This window comes from Sciurus vulgaris (genome assembly GCF_902686455.1).
Source record: "Sciurus vulgaris genome assembly, chromosome: 10".
In the NCBI taxonomy this organism is placed as follows: domain Eukaryota; kingdom Metazoa; phylum Chordata; class Mammalia; order Rodentia; family Sciuridae; genus Sciurus; species Sciurus vulgaris.
The window spans coordinates 86,325,467-86,342,644 of record NC_136470.1 but is presented as its reverse complement, the minus strand read 5'-3'; the positions used below and the strand labels follow the sequence as shown (position 1 = coordinate 86,342,644).

At 38.4% G+C, this 17,178-nt stretch overlaps 1 protein-coding gene across 3 annotated transcripts in view; it reads left to right on the top strand.

The window, feature by feature from the left end:
- The window catches only part of ST6GAL1 (ST6 beta-galactoside alpha-2,6-sialyltransferase 1), a 125,803-nt gene extending 122,701 nt beyond the window's left edge, over positions 1-3,102 (top strand). For all 3 annotated transcript variants that reach the window (XM_079101479.1, XM_079101480.1, XM_079101481.1), the window contains 2 exons: positions 171-345; positions 892-3,102. In XM_079101479.1, coding sequence (XP_078957605.1) covers positions 171-345; positions 892-1,133 — 417 coding nt within the window. In that variant the 3' untranslated portion in view covers positions 1,134-3,102. The remainder of the gene's footprint in view (positions 1-170; positions 346-891) is intronic.
- The last annotated feature ends 14,076 nt before the right edge of the window (positions 3,103-17,178 follow it).

Below are 17,178 nucleotides of genomic sequence, written 5' to 3'. Positions count from 1 at the left end.
TATGGCTGTGCTGTGATGGAGAAGTCCCAGGTCTACTCCTAGGGAAGAGCTGTGCCTCAGGATTCTCCAGGGTCCGTCCCCTCCTGAGTTCTCTGGCTGGAGTGGCTGCTTTACAAGGAGCAACGGCATGAGTGCACTTCATTCCTTGAGACGGCTTCCTTCTTTTTCAGTGGTACCAGAAGCCTGACTACAATTTCTTCAACAAGTACAAGAGTTATCGCGAGCTGTATCCCAGTCAGCCTTTTTACATCCTCAGGCCCCAGGTGCCGTGGGAACTGTGGGATATCCTTCAAGAAATCTCCCCGGAAGAGATTCAGCCAAACCCTCCATCTTCTGGGATGCTTGGTAAGTCCACATCTGGGAGAACACTTGTGTGTATTTTTTTTTTTTTTCTAGAAGAGTTAGCTTTCTTCTGGGGTTCAATTCATTCATTCATTCACTCATTTGTTTGCTCACTAAAACCATTGCTAGAGTTATGATTGGCCTAGACACTGTACCAAATTTTATCTAAAACAGAGATAAATAACACAATTCTTCTCTAGGATGTCTAGTGAGAGAATTCAGTCAGGTGTCTGAGGCAACATTCAGTTTGTGGTAGGGAGGAAAGATCACACCAATTCACAGGAGAGAAGAGTCCTTCCAGCTGGATCGTCAGAGATGGCTTCCTGAAGAAGATAGCCTTAGGTGAGGCCTTGGAGGTGGGAAGGAAGGCAGAGAGGGAGCAGAGTGAAGCAGGCAAGCAGGAGGAGCAGTTTGCTGGGCTTGGCTTACTAAAAGAACTCAGCAATAAACAGAAACTCCAGGTGGATCTTTCCAAGTTTTGCCATGAGCAGAGCTCCAGGGCACTGGGGTGTGTTATTGAGCACAGCTCACTTCTACTCCCCTCTCCAGGTATCCTCATCATGTTGACACTGTGTGACCAGGTGGATGTTTATGAGTTCCTCCCATCCAAGCGGAAGACTGATGTGTGCTACTACTACCAGAAGTTCTACGATAGTGCCTGCACAATGGGTGCCTACCACCCACTCCTCTATGAGAAGAATATGGTAAAGCACCTCAATGTGGGCACAGATAAGGACATTTACCTGCTTGGAAAAGCCACACTGCCTGGCTTCCGGAACATTCGCTGCTGAGCATGGCTCCTGGCCCGTCCCTCTCATTCTTCTCCATCAGGCATTTTATAATTGATCCCCTGGCCACCTGAGCCTGGGAAGACCATTTTCCTGAACAATCTCAGGATGCTTTTTGTCCTGTGTTAGCAAGAGCTCTGGGGTTTCCAGAACCTGGGGGCCAGAAACCAGCCCCAGAGCATGAGCACGCCTCCTGTTGTTACATGAACACACATACCTTAAATTCTCTCTGGCCAGTACCCTCCCCTCTTTCCACATAGGTAGATACAAGATCCACCTTTCCCATCAGTGCTGCCAAAGCTGGGCTTTGTTTTTTCCCAACTGAATGATGTTCTCACAAATTAGCATTCTGTGTTGCTTGAAATCTCTACCTAAGTTTTGACTTCATGTTTTAAAGAAACTCTCTCAAAGTATGATTGTGCTGGGAGCATGGTGGCTCTGTTGGGGCAAATAATTGGCATGGGGCATTGGAAGGATGCTTAATCCCTCTCGAGAGCAGAGCTGCTCCCAAGGCCCTGCCCTGGGGACATGGTCTTGTCATCACTGTGGCTGCTTGGGCTGGCCCTCAACCTGCATGCTTATGAGCAAGGGGTCTTTTAGCCCACTTTCCCTCTCCATGTGGAAGAGAAAGATACAGAAAGGTACAGTCTCAGGTTGTTCACAGTTCCATAGGAAAGACAGACATCCAGGCAACCAGTGTGATCAGGGTAATGGGGCTGGCAGGGAGATGGACCTGCTCTCTCTGTGCCCAGGACCCATACTCTACTGTGGGTCCTAGAAGGCTTAATAGAACTGGCCTTTGGAGCATATCTCAGGAAGAGAAGAAGCAAATTTAGTCAAGCCATCTGAGTTGCTTTTTCCTTTATCAGCCATATTTTATTCTCTAAGATCTGCCTGAATATAGAGGCTCAAGGTATTTCTTGAGGAAGACCCCTACCCATGCCTGAGACAGCAAGTGCAGCCCCACCAGGCCATCCAGATCCCCAGATTCTTGCAGGCTGGGCCTGTCCTGACCCTCTCCTACCAGCCAGGTTGTGCATTGTATTTTAACTCTTGATTTTTAATGCCTGTCCCCAAACTCCTCCTAACTCTTTTCTCCTCCATCTAGTCTTCCTCCCCCAAATTACTTTTAATTATTTTCTGCTTTCAAAGCATCCTGATCCCCATTTCTTTGACCTCATGGACCCTCTGCAGAGGTCTCTCAGGGAGCGGGGTGTGGTTTTCTAGGACTTTTGTGGCTCCCAGAGGTCATAACCATGATGATAACTGACCTTTCACAAGGAGCGGGGTGTGTGATGTCAGACCATCATGCCCTCCACCCACTCCCTTCAAGGGAGCAACATTTAAATGTCTGGGCGGAGGCCACCTACGTGTGGTCTGCAGACTTGCTCTTGGCTCTGTTTAAGATCTGGTTGGGCATGCTCATTGTAACTTTGTGTCATGACCATGGAGTGCTGAGGAATGGAGCATTCTGCGGGTCTGAGATACGTGTTGTATGGGAGACTGAGACAACACTGGGTAGAATCTAGTTTTTAATTGTTATTATTAATATAAGGGATTAAGTTAATTTAAGAATGAGTCTTCAGTTCAGAGAACTTTGAGTTCTGTGCTCTGTAAAAGTGGACACTTGATGGAAAGCAAATGAGATTCAGGGATTATTGCTGGTCCAGTGAGATGTTTAATAATTGTGGCACATAATTTAAAAACTATGACTGAATGCTGCGCAGAAGCCTTTGTGTATATGGGGTGCTATCTTCAGTAGCCACCTATCTGTCCTATGTCACAATGTCCTCCCTTATCTTTTCACCAATCAAATAAGTGATCGCTATGGGTTTGGAGTTGAAATGTGAGTTTCAGAAATTTATGCAACATGCCTAAGCTAATCCTGAATCATCCAAAGATTATGTAAAATTTTAAAATAAAGGTGTTTTTAAAAAAACAAACAAACAAAAAAAAAAACAAAAACTGCTTCCTTTTTTCTTATCTGCCAAGGGAATAACTGCCTCTTGTTGACTCTGTCCAGAGACAACACAACTAGGATCTGAATCCCCCAAACTTCCCTGTTTAAGTCAGCTTTTTTGCTGCTATGACTAAATGATCTGATCAGAACAATTTTAAAGGAGCAAAAGTTTATTTGGGGTCTCACAGTTTTAGAGGTCTCTGTCCATGGGCGCCAGGCTCCATTCCTCAGTGCTCAAGATGAAGCAGGACATCACGGCAGAAGAGTGTGGCAGAAAGCAGCAGCCCACATGGTGATCAAAAAGCAGAGAGAGTCTCCACTTGCCAGATACAAATATACACCCCAAAGCTGCATCCCAACTCCCACCCCTCCAGCCACTTCAGTTACCACTCAGTTAATCCCAATCAGGGGATTAATTCACTGATCGAGTTAAGACTCTCATAACCCAATCATTTCTCCTCTGAACCTTCTTGCATTGTCTCACACATGAGCTTTTGGGGGACACTTTGCATCCAAACCATAACACTAACTGATTATCTCTCTAGTCTTAGACTTCTTCAACACTTCAGGAAAAGGAGGACTTATTTACTTGGAAGGACAGCATTTTGGAAATATTGACTGATTTGTTAGTTTTTCTTCCTTCTCTTACCCAGGTTCAAATAATTCGGCTGTTATTCATCCCACACCAAGGCCAGGGATGCAACAGAACAAAAAAAAAAAAAAAAAAAAGAAAGGAAAATTCCCTGTTGTTTTATTTTCTAAAACTCTTAAAGAAATAATGTTGTGAGGGGAAAAGCCAAAATGTCAGAATTTTTAGAGGAATAGGATTCAGGGGAGAAAAGAAATCTGCACACTCCTCAGATATGGGTTGAGTGTGTTCCACAAAATTCATACGGTGAAGTTCTAACCCTCGGTATATCAGAATGTGACTTCAGTTGGAAACAGGGTCATCACAGTTGTAAACACTTAAGATGAGGTCATATTGGATTAGGGTGGGCCCCTAATCCAACATGTCTGGTGTCCTCATAAAAAGGGGAAATTTGGAGACAGGCACACGCAAGGGGAGAATGCCATGAGATGAGGAAGGCTGAGATCAGGGTGATATGCAAGCCGAGGAATGGCAGAGATTGCCAGAAGATCACCAGAAGTCAGGAGAGAGGATGGAACAGATTTAACCTCAGAGCGTCAGAAAGAACTAGATAAGAAGTTGATCTCAAGTTCTAGAACTGTGGGAGAATACATTTCCGGGCAGTTTGGGGTACTTCACAGATCCCAGCCCTAGCGCACTCATCTTAAGCCCTCTCCCCAACACTCCACCACCCTTGCCTTAAACCTCTGCAGTTGCGACTCCCCTGCTGTGGTTATAAAGAATAGGGAAGGGAGCTGCCTTCCAGGAGATGGGACAGGTCCTGCTACCCTGCTGAGGATGCTGAGGCTTTGTAGGGCCAGGTAGATGGACCTTAAGCAGCACCTTCCTGATGAGAACGTGAATGAGGGACACTTGAATCATTGAATGCTCAGAAAATATTGACCCTGCTCCTCATCCCTTAGCATTATAGCTCCCTGGGACACATACATCTCATATTGACTGAGACTGTTTCTATCTGGATCCCTGTAGGATTGAGCTAAAAATGTAAAGTAGAGAAAAACAGATATTGGTTAGTTTGGGAACTGAGATTTGTGTTTGCCAACTTTACAGTGGCTCTAAGTCTCTAAGGTCCTTCCTTGCTGGGGAGCTTCATGGGCTGGGCCCCTCTATCCAGTTCTGGATGTTGGCTTCTGCTCTGGCATCTGCTACTTTTATTAAGGTATGTGTGTGTGTGTGTGTGTGTGTGTGTGTGTGTGTGTGTGTGTGTGTGTGAATGCGCACGCGTGCATGTGCACATATGTGTTAGGAATGGTGAAGTGAAAAATGGGGTCCTGGCTTCTCTCTCGCTTGGCAGAAGAAAGAATCAAGCCACAGAAGGAAAGAAAAACCTCCACCTGCAATCTCCATGCCCACTCCCACCAACAGGGCCCTTCTCATTGACACAGCCCCACATCAGTGTCTTAGAGACCATTCTTAGAGGATGCCTCATACCCTGGCAGGATGGTGAACCCATACCAGTGCCAGGCCTTTAGAGCCATGAGCAGGACCAGCAAGGGGAGAAGGAGCACACCAGGACCCAGGGACCGTCACCTTCACCCTAGTCCCATATGCTTGTCCTCTGAATCCTCGGTTTCTACTTCTCCTGAGGCCCTCGGGGCAGCCTTCTAGGTGTGTTCCGATGAGATTAGGAGTGTGTTATGGCTCAGAGCTACTTTTCACTCTCACAGGGGGCAAGAATGTTCTAGCCCAGAAAATTCATCCCCGAGGCCTGGGCTAATGACATCAGTTCAGGAGAGAGGGAAAGGCCTTACTCTTATGCCAGAAGTCCTCCAGTGCACACACTGAAGCCCCTACCCAGTCCTTCTCAGGATTCGTTAGAAAACGACTTTTCATTGGGGGGAGAAATTCTCTTCAATGCAGTGACTGCACATTGAACCCCGGCTTTGTGCACTGACCTCTATGGCACTGGGACTTGGCAGCCAAGACTCAAGGCATCTGTCCTCCAAGAAGTGGAAGTCTGGGAGAATGGGCCTGCCCTGCCTGTACGTAGGCATTGTCTGGAAAGTGAACTTGGATAAAATTGCCATTGTTAGGCACACATGCATACTGTCTAGAAGAACGATACTATGCAAATGTTAAATGAAGAAAAATGATAATACAAGGTAAATTACAATAACGAAGTCATAGAGGAAAGAGACTGATTTAAACACGGGAACTTGGGGAGTCCATGGGTACCAGTCTTGAGAGGGATGAGCAGGATTTCCCCTTTTGACATCAAGTAAATATTTTTTTTCTGAATATGAAAGTAATTCATAGTCATTATAAAAAAAGAAAAGCAATTGTAAAGAGGGTAAAAATCCATCCTTTACTTATCATTCAAAGAAAACTCCTACCAGCAGTTTCCAATTCTATTTTTTATTGGAGTACATTTTACATTTACTTATTTCCTTATTTATCATAAATTGACAATTTGTTATTGTATGTACTTATGGGTTGCCCAGTGATGTTGCAACTTATGACAAAATCGGGAATAATCAAATCAAGCTAGTTACCATATTCATCACCTCGAATAACATTGATTTGTGGTGAGATAATTTGAAATTTATTCTCTCTCTCTCTCTTTTTTTTTTTTTTGGTTTATTTTTTTGCCATGCTGGGGGTTGAACCTGGATCTCAGGCAGGCTAGACAAGCATTCTACCACTGAGTCAAATGCCCAGCATGAAATCTATTTCATACGTTGTGCAATAGATTTTTCTTCCTAACTGAAGACCAGCTACCCTTTGACCTTCATCTCCTCATGGGCCCCGCAAGCCCTAGGCTCTGTGATCACCTTTCTACCCTCTTTTTCTAGGAGTTACATTGAGTACACATATGAAAGAGGTCATGAAATATTTGTCTTTCTGTGCCTGGCTTATTTCACTTGACATAATGATCTCCTATTCCTTTCATGTTATGGTAAATGACAGAATTCCCTTCTTTTTTTAAAATATTTTTTAATTAAAATATTTTTTATTTTTACAGACACATTTTGATTCATTGTACACAAATGGGGTACAGCTTTTCATTTCTATGGTTGTACACAATGTATATTCACGCCATTCATGTAATCATACATATATATATATATAGGGTAATACTGTTTCATTCTACTGTTTTTCCATCCCCACTCCCTCTCACCCTATTTCCCTCTACACCATCCAAAGTTCCTTCATTATTCTTTTCCACCTGCCACCCGCCCCCAGGTTATATATTGTCACGCACTTATCAGAGAAAACATTCAGCCTTTGGTTTTTTGGGCTTGGCCTATTTCACTTAGCATGATATTTTCTAACTTCATCCATTTACCAGCAAATGCCATAATTTTATTCTTCTTTATGGCTGAGTAATATTCTATTGTGTATATATACCATAGTTTCTTTATCCATTCGTCAATTAAAGGGCATCTAGTTTGGTTTCACAATCTAGCTATTGTGAATGAGCTGCTATGAACATTGATGTGGCTGTATCACTGTAGTATGCTGATTTTAAATCCTTTGGGTATAACCGAGGAGTGGGATAGCTGGGTCAAATGGTAGGTCCATTCCAAGTTTTCTGAGGAATTTCCATACTGCTTTCCAGAGTGGCTGCACCAATTTGCAACCCCACCAGCAATGTATGAGTGTGCCTTTTTCCCCACATCCACGTCAACACTTATTATTGTTTGTGTTCTTGATAATAGCCATACTAATTGGAGTCAGATGAAATCTTAGGGTGGTTTTAATTTGCATTTCTCTAATTACTAGGGATGATGAGCACTTTTTCATATATTTGTTGATCACCTGTATATCTTCTTCTGTGAAGTGTCTGCCCATTTCCTTAGCCCATTTATTGATTGGGTTCTTTGTATTCTGGGTGTAAAGTTTTTTAAGTTCTTTATAAACTTTGGAGACAAGTGCTCTGTCTGAAATGTGTGTAGAAAAAGATTCTCTCCCACTCTGTAGAATGAATAGTATTCCATTATAAATATATACTATATTTTCTCATTCTTCTGCTGATAGACACTTAGAGTGACTCTGTAAGTTGGCTCCTGTGCAGTGCTGCAATGAACACAAGGGTGCAGACAAACTGATTTGAAACCTTTTGTATACATCCCCTGAGGTGGGATTGCTGGTTCATCTGGTAATCTTATTTTGAGTTTTATGGGGAACCTCCATGTAGTTTCCACAAAGGCTGCACCAGTTTATACTCCCCAAAACAGTGTACAAAGACTCTTTTTTCTCCACATCTTTCCAATGCTTGTTATTTTTCATCCTTTTGATAAAAGTCATTCTGACAAATGTGAGATATTGTGGTTTTAATCTGCATTTGCCTGATGACTAGAAATGTTGAATATTTTTCCCTACATCTATTAATCATTTTTATATCTTCTGAGAAATATCTGTTCAGGTCCCTTATCCATTTTAAAACTGTTTTTTTTTTATTTTTATTTTTTTGGTCATTGAATTTTTTAGCTCTTTAAATATTTTGTGTATTGAGCCCTTAAGAGATGTACAGCTTGTTAATTTCTCATAGATTGTCTCTACACACTATTAATTTGTTTCCTTTAAACAGAAGCAGAAATTTTAGTTTCATGTACTCCCATTTGCCTGTTTTTTTTTTTTTTTTGCCTGTGCTTTTGGGGTCAAATTTAAAAAAAAAAAAATCATTGCCCAGACTAATGTTATATAGTTTACTCCCTATATTTTCTTCTAGTAATTTCACAGTTTGTGGTCTTGCATTTGTGTGTTTAATCCATTTTGGGTTGATTTTTGTATAAGGTGTGACACAAGGGTCCAATTTCATTATTCTTCATGTGAATATTCAGATTTCGCAGTACCATTTATGGAATAGACTCTCCCTTCCCTCATTATGAGTTCTTAGCATCTTCATCAAAAATCAATTGCTTATTCATACATGAGTTCATTTCTGGGCTCTGTATTTGGTTCCATTGATTGATGTCTTTTTTGTCCCTCTAGTATCATGCTGTTTTCATTAATGAAGATTTGTAGCATAGTTTGAAAATGGGTAGTGCAATGACTCTAGCTTGATTATTTTTGCTTATGATTAGCTTGGCTCTTCAGAGTTTTTCTGTTTGTTTTTGTAGTTCTGTATGGATTGATTTTTATATTTCTCTGAAAAATGACATTGGAATGAATTTTGAGAGTGATTGCACTGAATAAGTACTTTGTTTTGGGTAGTGTGGATATTTTTACAGTATTTAGTCTTCCAATCCATGAACATGGAATATTTTTCCAATATTTTGTGTCTTCAATTTCTTTCATCAGTTGATTTTAAATTGTGAATGCACAAGTCTTTTGACTTTTTGGTTAAATTTATTCCTAAGGGTCAAATATTTTTTAATACTTTGTTGAATAGAAATAATGAAAGTGGATATTCTTGCCTTTTTAATAGATCTTGAGGGAAGATTTTCTTTTTTTTTTTCCCATTAAAGTATGATGTTAGCTGTAGGCTTCTTACATATGGCCTTTATGGTGTTGAGATCCATTCTTTCTATAATTTGTTGAGAGATTTAATTTTATTTCTGACTTTGATTACTATTATAAATGAGATTATTTTTTCAATTTATTTTTAAGGCATTTGTTTATAGTGTACATAACATCACTAATTTTTGTGTGTTCATTTTATATCTTGTGACTTATTATATTTACTAATTGGTTCTAACAGTTTTTTTGGTGGAGTCCAAGATCTTATGGTATTATATGCATAAGATCATGTTCAGCAAATGCTGATAATTTCACTTATTTCTTTCCTGTTTAAATGCATTTTCTATCTTTTGCCTAAATGCTTTGGCTTTTATTGTGTTGAGGTTTATTCCTTCTATGTCTAATTTGTTGAGAGGTTTTATCATAAAAGGATATCAGATCTTGTCAAGTGCTTTTTGTGCAACTAAGAGGGTGATCATATGGATCTTTCCTTCATTTTGTTAATGTGGTGTGTCACATTTGTTGATTCATATGCTGAGCCATATTTGCATCTCATTTGCATGCTCCATATAAAATTCCACTAGAATGATTTATTAATGGACAGTTGAATTCATTTTCCTAGTATTTGGTTGATGTTCATCAAGGATATTGGCCTATAATTTTTTTTTTCTTGTCATGCCTTTGTTTGGCTTTGGCATTAGGGTATGCTGGCCTCATAAAAAGAGTTTGGAAGTGTTATCTTCTTAAGACGGATTAGTTCTTCTTTAAGTGTTTGGGTAGTGTTCAACTGTGTAGAATGTGAAGCCACTGAATCCTGGCTTTTCTATTTTTTTCGTGTTCAGTCTTGGTTTAGGATGTATATACCTAATAATCTATCCATATCTTCTAGATTACCCAATTTTTTTATGTTATTGCCTATAATGGTTTCTTATGTTTTAAAAAAATTCCATGGTATCAGTTGTAATGTCTCCATCTTTATTTGAAATCAATGAAATTGAAACAAAAGAAACAGTAGGAAAAACTGACAAAATAAACAGTTGGTTCTTAGAAAAAATAAACAAAATTGATAAACCCTTAGCCACACTAACAAAGAGAAGGAGAGAGAAAACTCAAATTACTAAAATTCAGAATGAACAAGGAAATATCACAACAGACATGGGTGAAATACAAAACATAATTAGAAGCTATTTTGAAAATCTATACTCCAACAAAACAGAAAATCTCAAAGACATTAACAGGTTTCTAGAGACATATGAATTACCTAAACTGAACCAGGAGGACATATACAATTTAAATAGATCAATTTCAAGTAATGAAATAGAAGAAGTCATCAAAAGCCTACCAACAAAGAAAAGTCCGGGACCAGATGGGTTCTCAACTGAGTTCTACAAAACCTTAGAGCTCATTCCAATACTCCTCAAAGCATTCCATGAAACAGAAGAGGAGGGAACCCTCCCAAACTCATTCTATGAAGCCAATATCACCCTGATACCTAAACCAGACAGAGACACATTGAGGAAAGAAAATTTCAGACCAATATCCTTAATGAACATTGATGCAAAAATTCTCAACAAAATCTTAGCAAATCACATACAAAAATATATTAAAAAGATAGTGTGATTTTATTATTTGGGTTTCTTATTGTTTTTTCCTACTTAGTCTAGCTAAAGGTTAAAGGTTTGTCAATCTTAGTTTTCAAATAAGTCAACTCAATTTTATTGTTTTTGTTTTTTTCTGTTGTTTCCCTGGTTTCTATTTCTTTCTTTTTGATGTTTATTAAATTTCTCCCTTCTGCTAATTTTTCTCCTTTCCCAAGTTAATTGAGGTGTGATATTATATTGCCTATTTGAGATTTTTCTTTTTTCTTTGTCTTTGGACTACTTTTGCTTCATCCCATAAATTCTGTATGTTGTTTTCACTTTTATTTTTTTATTTCAAGATATTTCTTTGATTTCTGTTTAGTTTCTTCTCTGACTCATTGCTGTTTAGGAGCATCTGGTTTAATTTTCACATATTTGTGAATTTTCCAAGATTTCTTCTCTTATTGATTTTTAGTGATTTTTGTGATTGGAAAAGGTAGTTCATATAGTTTCAATTCCCTTAAATTTAATAAGACTTGTTTTGTGGCCTGACATGTGCTCTGTCTTGGAATATGTCTGATGTAGGCTTGAGAAGAATGTGTATTCTGTTCCTTTTGGTTGTAATGATCTGTATCTGTCTGTTCTGTTCATTCGGTCTGAAGTGTGATTCGACTCCAGTACTTAATGATTTTCTGCCTAGATGATGTGTCTGTCGTTGAAAGTGGAGCACCGAGGCCCCTTCCATCATTGTAGGGCATTCTATTTCTTCATTCAGGTCATGTAATAACTACTTTATATATTGGGGTGCTCCAAAGTGGGTGCTTATATATTTACTGTTAATATGATGAATTGATCCCTTTATCTAAATATTGTCCTTCTTTGCCTCTTTTTACAGTTTTGACTTAAAATCTATTTTATCTGATGTAAAGTAGTCTACAGTTGCCAGTTTTGGGTTTCCATTTGTGAAGAATATTTTTTCTTTTTTTTTTTTACTTTCAGATTATGTCTGTTCTTACTAGTAAAGTGAATCTGTGGTAGGTAGCATATGGGTGAAGCTTGTTTTTTAAAATTTAATCCATTTATCCACTGTCTTTTTACTTGAGAATTTAATCCATTTATCTTCAAAGAAATTATTGATAAGTAAGGAATCACTACTGCTATTTATCATTTGTTTTCTGGTTGCTTTTAAAATTGTTTCTTTTTCTCTTTCTGTCTTCCCTTGGAGTTTGATGGTTTTCTGTGGTGATCAGTTTTGAATTCTTTTCTTTTTGTACATTAATTATAGGTGTTTGCTTAACGGTTACCATGAGGCTTATATGAAACTGCTTAAAATAAAAATCAGCCATTTTAACTGATAATAACTTTTATCTAAAAAAATCTACACTTTTACCTCTTCCCCCCAACTATCTTTTATGCTTTTTGATGTCAAAATTGACCCCTTTTTTTTGTAATTTATATACCTAAACAATTTATTGTAACTATAGTTGTTTTTAATAGTTTTTTTATTTTTAACTTTCATTGTAGAGATAACATTGCTTTATATAATACCTGTACAGTTTTAGAGTATTCTGAATATGACTTTATATTATTCATGCATTTTTCTTACATTCATATGGTTTTATGTTCTTAATCAGCAGCCTTCCATATCAATCAGGCACTCTCTTTGGCAATTCCTGTACGGTGAGCCTACCAGTGATGAACTACTTCCTCAGTGTTCATCAAAGTTTTTATTTGTTCTTCATTTCTGAAGGACAGCTTTCCTGGGTAAGGTATTATTGGTTGGTGGTCTTTTTCTTCAGCACTTTAAATATATCATCTGACCTTCTCTTGGCCTACAGGGTTTCTACAGAGAAATCTGCTTATAGCCATATTGAGACTCCATTGAATGCCATGTTTCTTTATCTCTGCTACTTTCAATTCTTTGTCTTTGATATATTCATTTATTTTTGTGGTGCTGGAAGTCAAATCCAAAATTTCATGCACACTTGGCAAATAATCTGCCACTGAATTATATACTCTCAGCCCTTATCTTTTTGGTAATTTGATTTTCAATAATTTGATTATGATATATCTTGGTGAATTCCTCTATGTTAAATTTTAGCAGAGATATCTGAGTTTTCTGTAACTGGATGTTATTGTCTTTTCTCAGATTTGAGAAACTTTTGCCATTATTACATTTTATATGCATTAGGGACCTTTTGTTTTCTTTTGTTTTATAAATTCTCTCTTTCATGACTTCTTACTATGTACATGTTAATTCTCCTGATGATATTGTCCCATGCTTCCCAGAGGTCTCAATTCTTTTTTTTCTTTTCTCTTCTCTGGTGAAATAATTTTAAATGTCTTATCTTCAGGTTCAGTGATCAATTTTGCTTGATCAAAGCAGCTGCTGTTGAAGTTTTCTATTGAATATTTTAGTTGGGTTATTGTATTATTTGTTTTGTGGTTTATTTGGTTTGATTATTGTATATTTTATTTTGTGGTCCAAATGGTTTATCTTTTTTGTTTCCATTTCAGTGTCAATCTCATATTGCTCATGTTTTCCAAAGTTTATTCAATTTTCTATCCTTGTATTCTTGTAGTTCCCTGGACTTCTTTAAGAGAGTTTTCTGAATTGTTAGTCAGTTATTTCTATAGGTCTCCATTTCTTCAAAACACACTATTAAAACTTAATTAGTTCCCCTTGATGATATCCTTTTACCTTACTTTTAACAATTCTTGCATCCTGGTATTGGTACCTGTGCATTAGAGGAGACAGTCACCCCTTTCAGCCTCTGCTTGTATTCTTTGGCGCTGGTAGGTCTTCACTATTTAACCTAGCTTTTTTTGTAATTGTTTTTAGATTCATTGTACAAAAATGGGGTACAACTTTCATTTCTCTGATTGTACACGAAGTAGAGTCACACCGTTTGCGTAATCATACATGTACATAGGATAATGATGTTTGCCTCATTCAATTATCTTTCCTTCCCCTGTCCCTTCCCCCTACGCAATCCATCCTTCCTCCATTCTTCTCTTACCCCCTCCCCATTATGTATCATCATCCACTTATCAGAGAAATCATTTGACCTTTGGTTTTTTGGAATTGGCTTATTTCACTTAGCATGATGATCTCCAACCCCATCCATTTGTCGGCAAATGCCATAATTTTATTCTTCTTTATGGTTGAGTAACATTCCATTGTGTCTATAAACCAGTTTCTTTATCCATTCATCTATTGAAGGCCATCTAGGCTGGTTCCACAATCTGGCTATTGTGAATTGAGTTGCTATAAACATTGATGTGGTTGCATCATTGTAGTTTGCTGATTTTAAGTTCTTTGGGTATAGGCCAAGGAGTGGGATAGCTGGGTCAAATCGTGGTTCCAAGTTTTCTAAGGAATCTCCACACTGCTTTCCAGAATGGCTGCACCAATTTGCAACCCCACCAGCAATATATGAGTGTAACTTTTTCCTCCACATCCTCACCAATACCTATTGTTGCTCGTATTCTTGATAATATGCACTCGAATTGGGGTGAGATGAAATCTTGGGGTACTTTTGATTTGAATTTCTCTTGTTACTAGAGATGTTGAACATTTTTTTCATATATCTGTTGATTGCTTGTAGATCTTTTTCTGTGAGATATCTGCTCAATTCCTTAGCCCATTTGTTGATTGAGTTATTTGTATTTTTGGTGTAAAGTTTCTTGTGTTTCTTATAAATTCTGGAGATTAGTGCTCTATCTGAAGTGTGTGTGGAAAAGATTTTCTCCCACTCTGGAGGCTCTCTCTTCACATTGTCGATTATTTCCTTTGCTGATAAAAATATTTTTAGCTTGAATCTACCCATTTATTGATTCCTGCTTTTATTTCTTGTGCTTTGGGCATCATGTTAAGGAAGTCTGGTCCTAAAAAGACATAATGAAGATTTGGACCTACTTTTTCTTCTATTTGGTGCAGGGCTTCTGGTCTAATGCCTAGGTCCTTGATCCATTTCGAGTTGATTTTTGTATATGATGAGAGATAGGAGTTTAATTTCATTTCGCTACATATGGATTTCCAGTTTTCCCAGCACCATTTGTTGAAGAGGCTATCTTTTCTCCATTGTATGTTTTTGATACATTTGTCTAGTATGAGATGACTGTATACATGGGTTTGTTTCTCTGCCCTCTATTCTGTACCATTGGTCTACCTATTTTGGTGCCAATACCATGCCATTTTTGTTATTATTGCTCTGTAGTATAGTTGAAGATCTGGTATTGTGATACTCCTGCTTTGCTCTTTGTGCTAAGGATTGCTTTGGCTATTCTGGGTCTCTTATTCTTCCAAATGAATTTCATGATTGCTTTCTCTATTTCTGTGAGGCATGTCATTGGGATTTTAATTGGAATTGCATTGAATTCTTATAGTGCTTTTGGTAGTATGGCCATTTTGACAATATTAATTCTGCCTATCTAAGAACATGGGAGATCTTTAAAATTCTTAATGAAAAAGGAAATATTATGACAAATGCTATTGAAATACAAAACATAATTAGAATCTATTTTGAAAATCTATACTCCAACAAAATAGCAAAATCTCAAAGACATTGACAGATTTCTAGAGACATATGAGACATTCAAACTGAAGCAGGAGGACATACACAACTTAAACAGATAAATTTCAAGCAATGAAATATAAGAAGCCATCAAAAGCCTACCAACCAAGAAAAGTCTGGGACCAGATGGATTCTCAACTGAGTTTGCAAGACCTTCAAAAAAGAACTAATTCCAATACTCGAAGTATTCCATGAAATAGAAAAGGATGGAACCCTTCCAAACTCATTCTATGAAGCTGGTATCACCCTGATAACAAAACCAAAAACACACCAAGGAAAGAAAACTTCAGACCAATATCCCTGATGAACATAGATGCAAAAATTCTTAACAAAATTCTAGCAAATCACATACAAAAACATATTAAAAAGATAGTGCACCACAATCAAGTGGGTTTCATCCCAGGAATGAAAGGTTGGTTCAACATCTGGAAATCAAGAAATGTAATTCACCACATCGACAGACTTATAGTTAAGAATCATATGATTATTTCAATAGATACGGAAAAAGCATTTGATAAAATACAGCACCCCTTCATGTTCAAACACTAGAAAAAATAGGAATAGTAGGAACATACCTCAACTTTGTAAAGGCTATCTATGCTAAGCCCACAGCCAACATCAAATGGAGAAAAACTGAAATCATTCCCTCTAAAACTGGAACAAGGCAGGGATGCCCTCTTTTACCACTTGTATTCAACATTGTCCTTGAAACTCTAGCCAGGGCAATTAGATAGACCAAAGAAATTAAAGGGATATGAATAGGAAAAGAAGAACTTGAATGAACTATCACTATTTGCTGATGATATGATTCTATATTTAGAGGATTCAAAGAATTCCGCCAGAAAACTTCTAGAACTCATGAATTCAGCAAAGTAACAGGATATGAAATCAACTCTCATAAATCGAATGTGTTTCTATTCATAAATGATGAATCCTCTGAAAGAGAAATTAGGAAAACAATAGCCTCAAAAAAATTAAAATACTTGGGGATCAATCTAACAAGAGGTGAAAGACCTCTACAGTGAGAACTACAGAACACTAAAGAAAGAAATTAAAGATAACTTAGCTTTAGATCCTGGTTGGGCTAGTTGGGCAACTCCAGACCTTGCTGTTGTATTTCTAGTTTGCCTGGACTATTAACAATGGTCTGGAATTGAGTTCAACTGCTGGCTGTGCTTCTCAATCCAGTGAGACCACTGGCTGGATTCTGTAGTAAGAGAGAGCTGCTGTGTGTGCTCTGTAATTGCCTGGTTAGCCAGTACTTCAGTTTGGGATTTGTCATTGAGTAGGTCTCCATACTGGGCTCCAAGTCTGAGTTAGATCTCTGGAATCACTATTTACCACTCAGGGTAGACAGAACCAGAGGCCTTAGTCACACATATGTAAGGACATGGACTTTCTTTCCATCCTTGTGTAGTCTTAAGTAATGGACCAAAGCTTGATAAAGCTTGATATATTGGTTGCTTGGTTACTGGGTCTGGGCAGGGCCATATGCTTCCTCCATGGTCCAGTCCCTCCTTCCTTCCTTCCTTCCTTCCTTCGTTCCTTCCTTCCTTCCTTCCTTCCTTCCTTCCTTCCTTCCTTCCTTCCTTCCTTCCTTCCTTCCTTCCTTCCTTCCTTCCATCCATCCATCTCAGGAAGGGTTAAGGAGTACACCACATCTTGGCTAGATTGAAATTTGGCAACTGGGATTGAGCAAGATCAGATGTTCCTTTTTGTGGGCAATGTCCGACCTGGCCTCATCTTCCAGCTTCAGGAAGTTTCAAGGTGAACACCGTGGGTAGATGTGGAAGCTGGTCAAGGATTTGGGCCTCAGAGATCCATTGATGGTGCTTCCTGCAGAGCAATGCTGTTGGCTAGCTGTAGTCTCTTTGATGGT